This window comes from Diplotaxodon limnothrissa, linkage group LG6 (assembly GCF_057381915.1).
Source record: "Diplotaxodon limnothrissa isolate DT_005_m linkage group LG6, D_limnothrissa_male_GT1.1, whole genome shotgun sequence".
In the NCBI taxonomy this organism is placed as follows: Eukaryota; Metazoa; Chordata; class Actinopteri; order Cichliformes; family Cichlidae; genus Diplotaxodon; species Diplotaxodon limnothrissa.
In genome coordinates this window covers 27112829-27126087 of record NC_140601.1, presented here as the reverse complement: position 1 = coordinate 27126087, position 13259 = coordinate 27112829, and the positions used below count along the sequence as shown (strand labels likewise).

Sequence of the window (13259 nt, the reverse complement as noted above, 5' to 3'; positions counted from 1 at the left end):
TTGCCTACACAGACGGGTTATGTTAATTCTGATCTAAGCTTGTTTTCCGGAACCACCTCTTTCCTTGGACTTGGCTTTCTCAACAAGGGGAGACTTCAGCTCACTGAAATGTTAATAATTTCTTCAGAAAATGAAAAGTCACACTGTGTACAAACCAGCCTTATAAAATCCCCATCAGACAAACTTTGACAGTCATAGAGATATAACCAGCAAGACCTTTATTACATGGTCATTTTGCATGCAAGGACACCAACCATGTTCACCGTACCTTTACCAAAAGCTCAGCTGCAGAAGCAAACTCTTTTTACATCTAATGAAACTGCTGGAAACGTTTACAGGATCCCTGCTCTTCTGTATGAGAGAGAAAGTAAAACTTTATTTGCCTTTGCAGAGCAGAGGAAGACTTCAGATGATACCAGCGGAGAAAAGCTGGTTATGAGAACAGGAAAGATCAAGGAGGGATCCTCTAAGAAGACAGTTGGGGTAATAGTGATAATCAACCATTTCAGTTCTAAATTACTTGTTAATTACGCTCCTGCTTTAAACTGTTCTGTTTTGTTTACTCCTGAACAATCTCTCTTTTAGTGGTCAGAGCTCAAAGAGATGGAAAAGGCACTTATCAAAGGATACCGTCCAATGAACCCCTGCTCGGTGTATGGCAAGGTCAACAACAAACTTTTCCTGTTTTTCATCTGTGTTGAAGACGCTATCACTGAAATGTACCAGAAAGAAAACTGTGACAACCGGACCCGTCTCTGCTTCATCACAAGTGAGGACCTCGGAGAAACCTGGAGCGATGTGATCGATTTGACGGACGAACTGAGTGAAATAAAAAACTGGTCCACATTTGCTGTTGGGCCAGGCCATGGTATTCCAGCAGAGAGTGGTCGACTGATTATCCCAGTTTATGCTTATACTTCCTTTTGCTGCAAACCTTGTTTCTTACCAAACAGTAAATCGTATGCACTCTCACTGTATAGTGGTAGTCATGGCAAAAACTGGAAATTTGGTGAACTGTTTAATACGGTATCAGTTGAGTGTGAAATAGTTGAAATTTCCAAAGACCACATCTACTGCAACGCCCGTAATGTGGGCGGCTATCAAGTGGAAGCAGTCAGTGATGATAATGGAGTTAAGTTCAACAATCTCCAACCTGGAAACAAGCTTGTCTTCTTTATGCAGCATCCAATAAGAGTCCTGCTCTGAAGGCATCGACATGCTGCCCGTGAAGTTTCTCTCATGCACAATATCAAAGATGCAAAGTCTTCATAATTGCTGCTTTCAGCTTTAATTTCTTGGTAATTGGAACAAAGATATACTGCCTCAGTACTGCGGTATGTACTACAGTACTTTGGTATCAACATATTTATTATATGAAACATAATTAGTTGACTGGAGACATTATCTTATAGGTGATGCAGAAGTTTATGTTTAATAATAGATAAGTGGAAGGGTTGCAACACAAAGGGCATCCAGAAAAAAATCTGTGCCAAATCAAACAAAAAAGTGGCTAACCTCCTCCTCATTTTCATTCTTATCCTCCTCCTTCTTCTTCTTCTTCTTCTTCTTCTTCACATAGACTACATATACACTTATGCCAAAGGTGTGTGAAGTACTGTGTGAATCCTCAGGCTGAACATTCACGTCGTGTTACCATTGTAGTGTTTTGAACCACATTTGACTAAAGAAAAACTCATGATAAATAAATTCATACCTTCATTTACTCAAAAGAACTTAAATTGCAAAAGCAACACTTGGGTAAGACTGGAAACAGGAGACTGAGAGCATAAACTGATCGGGAAAGTGCAGTAAGGTCATGCTCTCTTAAGACTTTTTGCAACCAGAGGAGCCCCTGCTGGCCGTTAGACAGAATGCCAAGGGAAATGTGCATCAGATCTGGAAGGAAGGAAGGAAGGAAGGGAGGGAGGGAGGAAGGAAGGAAGGAAGGAAGGAAGGAAGGAAGGAAGGAAGGAAGGAAGGAAGAAAGAAAGAAAGAAAGAAAGAAAGAAAGAAAGAAAGAAAGAAAGAAAGAAAGAAAGAAAGAAAGAAAGAAAGAAAGAAAGAAAGAAAGAAAGAAAGAATTGAAACTAAATTTCCACTTATTGAAAGATGCCACAGAAGCTTTAGCAGTGCAGATATTTGCTGTCATCCTTCTGAAAGTGCCGGAAATATCCTCTCTGCTGTTGATCATGAGCAAAACTCCTGAAATTTGTAAAACTATTATTTTATTTCACAAATACTGTAAATTATCTGTGCACCTTTAGAATTAAAGTGTTCAACCATGAGTACAATAGATGTACAAAAATAGAACAATAGATGATTGTTATAGATCTGAGTGTAGAGGTTAGGTTTATGCACTCTTTATAGAGACTATATGCATTACTAATATTGGCAGGATATGGAGGAAATTTGTTCTAATCTCTTACTGACGCATGGTGCTTTTTATATGTCAGTTTTATATGTCAGTTTAAGAACCAATGCCACCATTTTTCAAACACAGCATACACGCAAACATGCCTTTTCTTTTGATGAGTTGCACATTTGCAAATTAAATGGTTAACTCCTCTCAGACCTACAATAATGAAATGGTTTATACATATTTCTGCATTTCTCTAGAAAGAAAGTGCCAAAGGGCCTTTGATCTTGATAATTCTGCACATTTTAATCATAATTGTTCCTATTTTGCTGTGTGTGTGTGTGTGTGTGTGTGTGTGTGTGTGTGTGTGTGTGTGTGTGTGTGTGTGTGTGTGTGTGTGTGTGTGTGTGTGTTTGTGTTTTTGGATCCGAAGCTTTCTTCTGGGAAATCAGCCATCCTCCACAACTCATCTCTGCATATCAAACACCATGGAGAACTTCTAAATAAAGACGAGGCATAACTTGTAATAATACCCAGCAGCCCGTTGATTGAGTGAATCTAATATTCTTGCTGTGTACAGGCTGGAGTACACCACAAAGCAAAAACGTGACTATTAGCTCGCCTGACAGAAGTGTTTTGAAAAATGAAGACGTGGTTTTAATAAAGAAGGCCTGGTTTGCAGTAGGATGTGAGCGAATATATATGCACTCAAACCGGCCAAAGCTAAACAGAAAAGGGAAGGATAACACGTGTACATGCCCAGATGTCTTGTGTTCTTTCATTCTCTAGGTAGCAAACTAGTCACCCACCACAAAATAATCTAAATAATCAAAATAATCACGACACAACACCGGGAACTGATCATCCTGTTCTTCAGATAGATCGATAGTTGAACTGTGAACGCTGTAGGCGCAGACTGTGGGTGTTCAGAATAATCAGTGTATTTAAATTATTTAAACATACGTATTCTTTTATCTTAAAATGATACAAAATCAAATGGCCCATTTGCCACACAATGATGGATATTGTCATTAATATTTGTATAAGCCTAAACAGTCTCTTTATGATTTATCATCGTCAAGTAAAATTAAGAATATTAAACTTATTTTTTTTTAATTTCTCGTTGTTTTCACAATTTTATTTAAAATCCTGCAAATTTGTCATTTAAGTCTAGACTTTAGTTGTATTCAGTCGTAAAAAAGATTTAAAATTAAGCAGTAATAATTAAAAACATAGCTGAATGCATTTATATGAACCGGGTTCATTTGATATGGTCTTTTTAATCTTGTACACATTCCGGTGTAACAAATAATTGTAATAAAAAGTGCACACACGAAATTAAAATGATCCATTTTATTCCAAACACACTGAAAGATTTTAAAAACATCCGTGTTGAAAGCATTTACTTCAGGGAATCAGATTCAGTATTTGGTAGCCTTGTCGGTCTCAGTGCAGGCGCACATCATTAGATTAAATTAAACTAGACGAAATCTTAAAGATCCCGTCGGGAAAAGCAGGCAGCTGCGAAAGAGTGAAGTTGGGTATCATTCCGTGGAGTGAAACGGGATGCAGGAGGCAGGAGGTCGGAGGCAAAGATCGCACAGCGGCGCAGCATCCGGCGTCCAAATGTTCCAAGTTTTGACAAGAAGGGAAATTTTTGGAGAGGATCGAGGAAAGCGCAGGTGTGACGTTGCTTACAGGTGGTCTGTTGGGGATAACCCGGGACTCGAAACCACTTTCTAGATCCTGATCTCGGTACAAATCGGGACTCTGGAGACTAGAGACCACCCTGCGCACTCCGAGGAGAGGAAAAACGGGCATCAAAGTGAGCTCCTGCGCCCTGGAGCCTTTCATCGGTGCCAAATATAAACTTTGCCGCTTAAAGCGTTTCCTGCGACGAAGAAAACTCCCATTTTCAAACATATCCGCCGACATGGGATCCAGAGTCCAGTAATTCCCCTTGCCTGGGTTCCCGGGTTCCCGGGGCATTTTGACAAAGCAGTCATTCAAAGACAAGTTGTGACGGATTGAGTTTTGCCACGAAGGGAACTTCTCCCGATAATAAACAAAGCGCTGGCTGATAAAATCGCATATCTCACTGAGAGTGAGCCTCTTTTTGGGGCTTTGGAGGATGGCCATGGTGATGAGAGCGATATAAGAGTACGGAGGCTTCACCGAGGCAATTCTCCTTCCGGGACCCTCCTGCAGTCGGACTTCAAAGTCGTCCTCTCCCTGCACGCCAGGAGAAAAGGATGAAGGCCGTCGCTCCAAGTCTACATTACTCTCCCCGAACACTGATACATCTGTCCTCCTCACAACTTCTCTGCAGTCCGCCTGGCCCCCCACTTCAATGTCCGCCTCATCCATGGGCTTGTTGTCCAGCGTCATGATCCGGACTGTCCGGTAGGCCCCAGCGGGCGAGATTCAGTGCCTGTCTAGGACAGAAAGTGGAGACCCCCTCGTTTCCTTTCATTCACAAAAAAAGTCGCGCATCTGACTGCATCCTGACTTTTGAGCCTCCCACTCCGAACTTCCCCCTCCTCCTCACGCAGTCTGTTTTAACACAGCTGCAGGTATCCACAAACCTGAAGCTGTGGGGGGAAACACTTTATTTAATCAAAGATAGAGAAATTAAACGATGATACTGAAGGCGTGGTTACACTAATTACACTAACTCGTGCATATTTTCTCCAGTGTATACACGCTTTAACTATAGTTGTTTGTTTTTAAAAAAAAAAAAATAAAGGTCTTATTTTTATTCTTTTCTTCCTTCTTTATATGTTGTTTTTTTACTGTTGTGTGTTGCTTTCAAGTACATTTAAACTGCACGTCCATGATGCATATTATTTATTTATTAAACTTTTTGGGGATCTACACAGTTTTCTGACTCAGTAATCTTTGCGTGTGTACCGATTAAGTTGTTCTTTTTCTTGGCTATTATGCCACTTCGTGTTCTTATTTATTGTACCCTTTTTGTGTACAGAACTTTGCGACTATAAAAAAAAAGACTTAATACATTTCATTTGCTAGATTTGATGAATGGTATACATCAAGCAGTAAAACAATGCCTTCTAATTAAAGTGAAACTGCAAAAGCAAAACAGAAAAAGTATTTCGGCCTTAACATTGTACAATAGGGTTGGAGAGCCAGGCTTAGCCATTTTATCTACTATCTGCTAATTGAACAATTAGCCTTATTTTATGTACCCATAATGTTTCAGCAACAATTAAAATGAATAAATCTCCACAGAGGTCTTTAAGCAAACGTAACTGAGTAAATGCATAAGGCTCGCCTTTGAACTGCACTCCAGTATCAGAAGTACAAAGCTGGACAGGCTGCCAAGTACCATAAAATTTGATTTGTGTACATTCATTCATTATTGATTATAGCTGATGTTTAAATGACCGCAGCAGGTGAGACGTTTTGGAGCATGTGTAATGTAAAATAAGAGCAGGCATATGAATTTCATTGAGCTTGAGCTCTCTTTTATGTCCTTGGCTCATTTCCTTCAGTATTGCTCTTTGCTGGATGGTTTAGCACAGGCAAGAGAGCCAACTCAAGAAGACGTAATCCATTTTGAAATAATAGCTGCACTGTATCAATCCGTGCGAGGCCACCCACTTGGCCAGCAGGCCTGTAGTGCATGGTGGGCTGAAGGAACTGTGGGAAGCCTCATTACTGAACCTTTCTTCCCTCTCACTGTACTTTAATTTGATATGTGCACCCATTTGAAACCAATTTATCATTTTACAGTCACTGCAATACTAAGCTAAATTCTTAAATGAAGAACGGGGAGACACAGGTTTGTTCATGAATTTAATACAAACAAAAACCCATGCAAACACACACAAAACCCCTTTTCCCCATCTCACAGAAACCAGCAATACTAAGGAAATCTACACACCGATTTAACAAGCCAAATAAAATAATGCTCAGAAACAATGGCCCAAATAAATACCAAAGAAAAGTGACCACTTATTACAACCACAATTAGAAAAAACAACAAAGACAACAAAATAAATAGCTTGATTTAACTTGTTCAACTAAATGTATCTGATGAACTTAGTAACTGAACTGTCGCTGTCAGGATTAGGAGCAGTAGGAGTGTTTTACAGTTAATAACAGTGAAAAGCAGCACTGAGCTCAGGGCCTGTACAGAAATAACTTTCTATTACAGCTGTCGGGTACTACTGACCATTATATGTAAGCGACACTGAAGCTATTTCGATGAAAAATTTCACGACTAAACTTTCCACTGAATGCGTCACTTTCTGACAGTGGTCCTTCAGTATCCCATTTATTTGTATAAAGGATTCTCAGCTCTGCTACAAAGTCTGTGCGTCCTCAGTATATCCCTCTTGGTGAAAAAAAACAAAAAAAAAACAAAAAGTAAACCTTCTAAGCTCCATCACACATGCTAAATACAAATTAAGGAGCAGAAATAGGATCAGTACAGAAAAGACTTTTTTCTCCATACAAATTTAAATGTTTTACAAGTTGTTTTATTATTACTTTTTTTGACGCACACAGTCATAGAGGTAAATGTGTACTATTGTCTGAGGTACAGTGCTATAACAGTAAAACGAATTTAAATACCTTGAGTCAGGTAAGAGGTAGTCATATCTGTAGTGAACTGTAAAGATTTACGAGAGCAGCGAGTATTGTTTCAAACTGTTGTGTGCGTCTGTGCAAAGCTCTGTCACATGTGGGCATAAAAACCTGTGATGTGTGCAAGTTCCCTAGTTGGTGTGTTTCCGCTGAGCTGAGGTCAGCCTCACAAAGTTTCCACACTTGAGGCAGCACGAGTTGGAGTTGCCCTCTTTCCGAGGGATATGCCAGCAGTTGACACAGCGCACCCTGTACTTCTTATACCTTCAAAAGTAAGAGAAAAAAAATGCAGTGGTGGTTCAACTATTTGCCCTTTAATGCTCAGGTGCATAAATGCTATTTAGTCAAATTATCATAGGCAGATGACTGATTTATAATAATACTACAAGGCATTTTACAAGCATGGACATTTAATACTTTTCCAAAGTAGATTAGCTGCACATTCTTTTGAGCTCAGCACTACTCCTTATTTCCAAAGCTAACCTGTGTTTATTTCTGAAAGAGAAATTATGAGCCAGTGAGTACTAACATACCGTTTCATGCAATCATGAGATTAATGCATTAGTCTGGGAAGTCATGCATGAAGTAAAGTTTCTGTAAGGTGCAGTCAGACTCTTGTGAGAATGGAAAAAATAAGTTGATCGTTTCTGTTGTTTGTGAGGCCTGAACTTGTTTAACTGCACAGTGTTGTGGCAACTGACTGCTCAAAACATGATGAAAAATGCTGGCAAAATAAGTAAACATCAACACAAACTGATTTGGAACAGGTTTCCACAAAATACAAGTTAGAATATATTAATTCCTTTAAGCTATAATTCAACATCATCAATGAGGACTCAAAGAAAATTTTAGACTCTGTTAAAAATCACAATAATCCAACTGATTATTGTGATCAGCCCTAATGCACAGCTTCAGTGTTTAAGACATTGAATATTGAATATCGAGCTACCTTATCCCACAGGCATTGCACAGTGGAGTCCCGTCCTCGGCATCTCTCCACATGGGGGTCTTCCTGGTGCAGCATGATGCACAAACTTTACCCTCTAGTGAAACAGAAATGAAAGATTAAGCAAATAGCAGTAAAACTGAACTGAGTGTGCTTAAATCACTTATTTCCAAGCATATTTTTAAAAAAATCTGAATTAAGGAAGTGTTTTAATGCAACCAAACATTGCGACTACATTTGCAATAATCATTTAACCTCCTAGGACCTGGTGTCCACATATGTGGACATCACATTTTGGGTTGTCTAGACCACAATACTAAATTTTGCTCTACAAGGTCCTGATATCCTCCTCTCGGAAACTACATCAGGTAAAAAGATGATTCTTTATTTTTACATTTATCAGCTCCCAATCAGCCCAAATAGCAAAGAGAAATTAAAAATGCATGCCATGAAAGAGTTCAGGTCTTAGGAGGTTAAAGATACATTTGTAATTTTACGCCTCAAAAACTTTATTGAATTATTAAACAATAACCGACTCCAGACAATAACCTCAATTGAGCGAAAGACATTTATATTTTTTAAAAATACAACTACAATCTAAAACTTCACTGGAACATTTATACTGCATTTTCTGTTAACTGACCAATATATGAGAACAAGGCTGCATATCTGTCGAGAAGATTGGCTCTTTGGTCTTTAAACGCTGGAAATACAGCGCACTGACATTCCCACTTTACCAAAAATGAAACATAAGCAAATGTCAAATAGTTATAGATTTGTAAAGAAACTTTGTATAGGAGAAGAAAAGATTTGAAAAATTATGAATGAAATTGAATGAAATTAAAGATATGAATGATGAAAAATTATTTAGAGTATTTTTTAATAGTGTTACCTGATGATAAGTACATTTATTTAAAGTTGAGCTTATTTTTCTCTTGTCTTAGCTGACATTCACGTTCTGGTATTAAGTTATTTAAACCACAACTTTCCTAAACTTGTTTGAAACAGTCACACCTGTCTGACCCTGTTGAGTTACATATTTCTAAGGTGGTGGTGTCCTCTAGTGGAGATTATGGGTATCACACACACATGCACTTCTATAACACTGTAATGCTGCAGATACTTTTATTTATAACTCATAATTAATTAAACATTAAAATATTACAATTACTTAATATACTGTATTTTACATATTTTATTTGTTCTTACAAAAAGTTATATATTTTTATTTCCAATATTAATATATTGGGATGTTTTGCTGAGTGTTTCACCATCTGGGGTTAGTTTAGTGTTGTATTCTGGATAAAGTCTCCTAAGACAAAATTTTCTAAGACACACTTTTGGCAAGCACAAAAAAAAAAAAAATCTATTTCTTCCTCATATTAATTTAGTTAAAGTTGAAAAAATGCAGTGTGTCTGTATTAGATAACTAAATAAATTTTTTACAAATCCAGTCTCAAACTGTGTTAAGACTGAGATGCCAACATGACCTGTTACACTTGTTCAGAATGTCTTTAATTTAATGCACATTATTATATTTAAAAAAAACTAAATAACATTGAAATATGCTAAAAAAAAAAAATTGTACTTTGAGCTTAATATTTAACATTGAAAAATCTAATTAAAACAAGCAAAATACTCTGTAAACTCTTCTCTGCATCTTCTGTTAGATGATCCAGGAAAAACAGTAAAATAAACGAGCAGCTTGCTTGAGGACATAGTTAGGGGGTACTCACTTAAAACACTGGTTGTGTGGCCGTTCTCCTCGTCTGAGCTGCTAGTTTTAAATGATTTCTGTGATGACCGTGTCCTCAGCCTGGGTTTTCTCACACTCCTGCAGAGTTCCTTGCTGTTGTGGGTACACACAGATAAAACACCAATAATGTGAGAGGATTTCATGTAAGCTCCTACCACGTTTTGTAATGCATGGCGTGTACCGAAGATGTGTTTGTCTACCTGTATCGTGAAGTTATGAGAAGCCGACACTGTTCCCTGCTTTCGTCTAGCTCCGTGTCCATCCTGAATGTCACTCCCTGGAAGTCTGGGTCTTGAATATCAACACTACGACTGGGATGAGGCTGTTTTCTAGGAGTCTTAGTTCTCCACTGGTGCGAAGATGAACCGTGATCCTCCTTTTGCATTGTCCAAAGTTCTGCTTTGGATGGTGCAGAAGATTTTATCGGGGCAGTTGGAGGGGTGTCTCCATCTATGGGGGCATCTGCACATTCATCTGGTTTTGAACCGAAGAGAGAATTCTCTGGAGCGCTGAATGTAAGTGATGGTGATTGTGAACAAAGTTGGATGGGGCTCAGAGGAGGCAGCCTGCCGTCACATTGGGCTTCCACAGATAAAGTAAGATTTGCATTAATATCTAGTGACAGTACTGGCTTTGATAGAGTAGTACAAGTCTCATCATCTGAATTACAAGTTAGCTTAGTATTAAGACATGCATTGTGTGCTTGTGATAAAGCATATTCAAAAAAGGGTGCATTTAAAATATCCTGTTTGCTAGAAGAACAACCCTGCTCACACTCCTGGCTGCACCCAATTTGTGTGTTGACAGTGAAGTTAACTTCTGTTTTGTTCTTGTGCTGAGGATGCAGAGATGCTGTTGTACTGTCTCCTGGCAAGTCTGCTCTGTCAGTGTCTGTTGTCTCAGCAGTTTCAAGCTGAACACCCATCTCGGAGTCTTTCACACAGCACTGTAGTTTAAATCCATCTCCTGTGGGTCTTCCTGTCACTTTTTCATCAGCACTGACAGAGGGTGTGATTTCTTGTCTCTCAAAGAGACGAGGAGATGGGCCTAACATGCATTCACCACTTAGAGTGTCACTTTCAATTGCAGCTTCTGTAACATCTGGTGCTGCAGTGGATAATGTGACTGTTGAATAGCCTAATTTTGTGGCAGATGAGGCTGAACTTGGGTCTAACACCTCAAGATTTTCCAAATGAAGCAGCTTTTCACACTGCAAGTTGATCAAGCTCAGCACTTTCCAGGGACTATTGCGTTCACACTGTGATGTAGTTGTGACATTGCTGCTTTGACACTCCTCATTTACCGTTTCCAGCTCATTACATGGCAGCGAACAAGACAAACTATGGTGGCAGGAACCATTACAGGTATGAAATGAATGTGCATCGCCTTCCTTTTTCATTTCTAAAGTATCCTGGACAGAACTAGCAGAGGCTTCAAATGAATGTGGACCCTCTTCTTTTTTAATTACTAAAGGATCCTGGCTATATGTCTTAATCTGTGATTCACTGGGTAGATCTGAGTCTGGGAAACTGTTGTGGATAGGGGATACAAGCTTGGAAACTTCTTGGAAAAGGTAGAAGAGTGCAGACTGGGGTGAATCGTGTTCCACTTTGCTCTGGTTTCCCTGGATAAAGTCAGCTTGCATCCTTGATTTCGTACTCATACTGAGGCAGAGTCTGCAACATGAATAGGAACAAATAGCTTTAGGACTAGCAGAGGTAAATCTGTGCATGTTTTCCCTGTACTTTCCCTCTAGTCTTCATCTTTTCTCTATTACAAAATATTGTACCTTCAGCCCTTTACACCTCTGACATGACAAATATGCTTCCTACCACAGGTCATTGAAAGATATTAGTTTCTATCAATAGTCCACAAGCAACAAGTTGACTGCAAGCAGCTAAATATTTTATATAACGTAAAATAATAGCATAGTGTCATTTGGCCTAAATATGTGGGTCATATAACTGGAAGACAATTTAGGGTTCAGAAATGGTTAAATTGGACGCTATGTAATTTTCTGTTGCGTATTTAAGGAAAAACAATTTATTTTTAATAAATTATTGACCATTAATAAATACTCAATAAATTTCAAATAAACAACAGGTTGAAATCTACCTTGCCCAGCTTTTCAATAGTCACACTTTTTTGTAGTAATTTCACTATTTAATTTCAAATTTTTATTTTTATTTATTAATTTTTCTTACATATTTTTAAATACACAATTCATATAATAATTAAGTCTATTACAAGGAAAACAGATTAAAAAGATTTCTTGCGAGCTAAGAAAGTAATTTATAAACATGTTATTAAAAATGATACAGTAACCGTATAATATTACACAAGATTAATTATCAAGATAATTATTTATTTCTTTTATTTATACATTATGTAATACAAATGACAAACAAATGACATAAATACTCATGATCACAGAAATGCTGTTTTTTTTATACACACATTCTGCTCAGAAAAAGATACTAGGAGTCAATTGTAAGACTCAAAGTCAAGGAGGTTCTTTTGGTAACACTGGGTAACAGGGTTTTATTAGAGCGACACATTAAATTTGGTCAGAAAAAAATGTAATGTAAAAATTATATTAAGAGGTCTGACATTTGTCTACCTTTGGTGTTAGCACCGGAGTCAATCATTCATCACATCTTCTTTACTGTCACTAACTGTTTTTCTCTTCCTTTTCCAGACAAGATAGGCGCAACACTATTTTAACTGTTATATTTGGATCAATAATTTTTTTTATAAATTACATTTTGTCGCAGAAAAAAAATTGTAATTTACACAGCAAACGTATGTTTTGGTATTTTGTGCATAGATTAATGCACATAGGTGAAACAGAAAATGTCATGCCATTGCAGAATGGTCCATGCATGCTACTTAAGGCTATCCTAAAACTGAGCTAATGCGGCCAATTATATGCATGCAGTTACAGCAGATAAGCTAATGCTATGTTTGTTTTTGTATCAAAAAACAACTTTAAAAAAAATGTAACTAGTTCAACTCACCGGAAAGACTGTAACAAAACTTTTCTGTGGCGTTTAAACGTGTTTGGGAACGTCAAATGTTGCACTTCCTGCCTTCTAGAACGTCGAGTAGCCTAAATTTTTCGCGGTCGTCGGGCCGTCGCGAGCGCAGCAGCAAATCCCACTAATATTACGTTAATGCGTTAACATGAATGCTTTTAAAATTAGTGACTTTTTTCCTCTTACAGGCCATGGATTAACTGATGCCTAAAAGTTTCATCAAAAATACATAATTCTACAGCGCATGCAAGCAGATCTACAATTTAGCATTGTGATTATATTTAAATAAACTCTGTAGGCAATGACTCACTTCATGTAAACTCAGTATCAGATCTCAGTAAGCACCCGTCAAGTTAAATGATTGCATATTCCGAACCATTATCTTTAATCGTGCATCACCTTCACCTCCTGCCATAATCGATCTTTGTCTTCTATGTTTTTGACCTGTGATGGCCTCTAGCTAACAGTGTCTTTATCATGAGGCATGAGATGAACACGTTTAAAACTCGTGGTGTAACTCTAACTACAAGCGTTCAGCCCACTTTACCTGACATTCAT

General features: G+C 38.0%; 3 protein-coding genes across 3 annotated transcripts; 1 reads left to right on the top strand and 2 right to left on the bottom strand.

Annotated features, from left to right (window-relative positions):
• The first annotated feature begins 435 nt into the window (after positions 1-435).
• LOC146630712 (sialidase-3-like) lies at positions 436-1206 on the top strand. Its single transcript, XM_085356599.1, has 2 exons — positions 436-483; positions 586-1206. Exons 1-2 carry the CDS (start codon positions 436-438, stop codon positions 1204-1206), a joined length of 669 nt encoding a protein of 222 aa, XP_085212725.1.
• Positions 1207-3826: 2620 nt separating this feature from the next.
• Positions 3827-4744, bottom strand: LOC146630711 (forkhead box protein D1-like). Its single transcript, XM_085356044.1, has one exon. The coding sequence runs from the start codon at positions 4742-4744 to the stop codon at positions 3827-3829; it is 918 nt and encodes a 305-aa protein (XP_085212170.1).
• A 2351-nt stretch (positions 4745-7095) lies between these two features.
• Positions 7096-13259, bottom strand: zglp1 (zinc finger GATA like protein 1). Its single transcript, XM_085356043.1, has 5 exons — positions 13249-13259; positions 9867-11342; positions 9647-9759; positions 7914-8007; positions 7096-7228 (listed from the first exon to the last, which is right to left on the bottom strand). The coding sequence occupies exons 1-5, from the start codon at positions 13257-13259 to the stop codon at positions 7096-7098; spliced, it is 1827 nt and encodes a 608-aa protein (XP_085212169.1).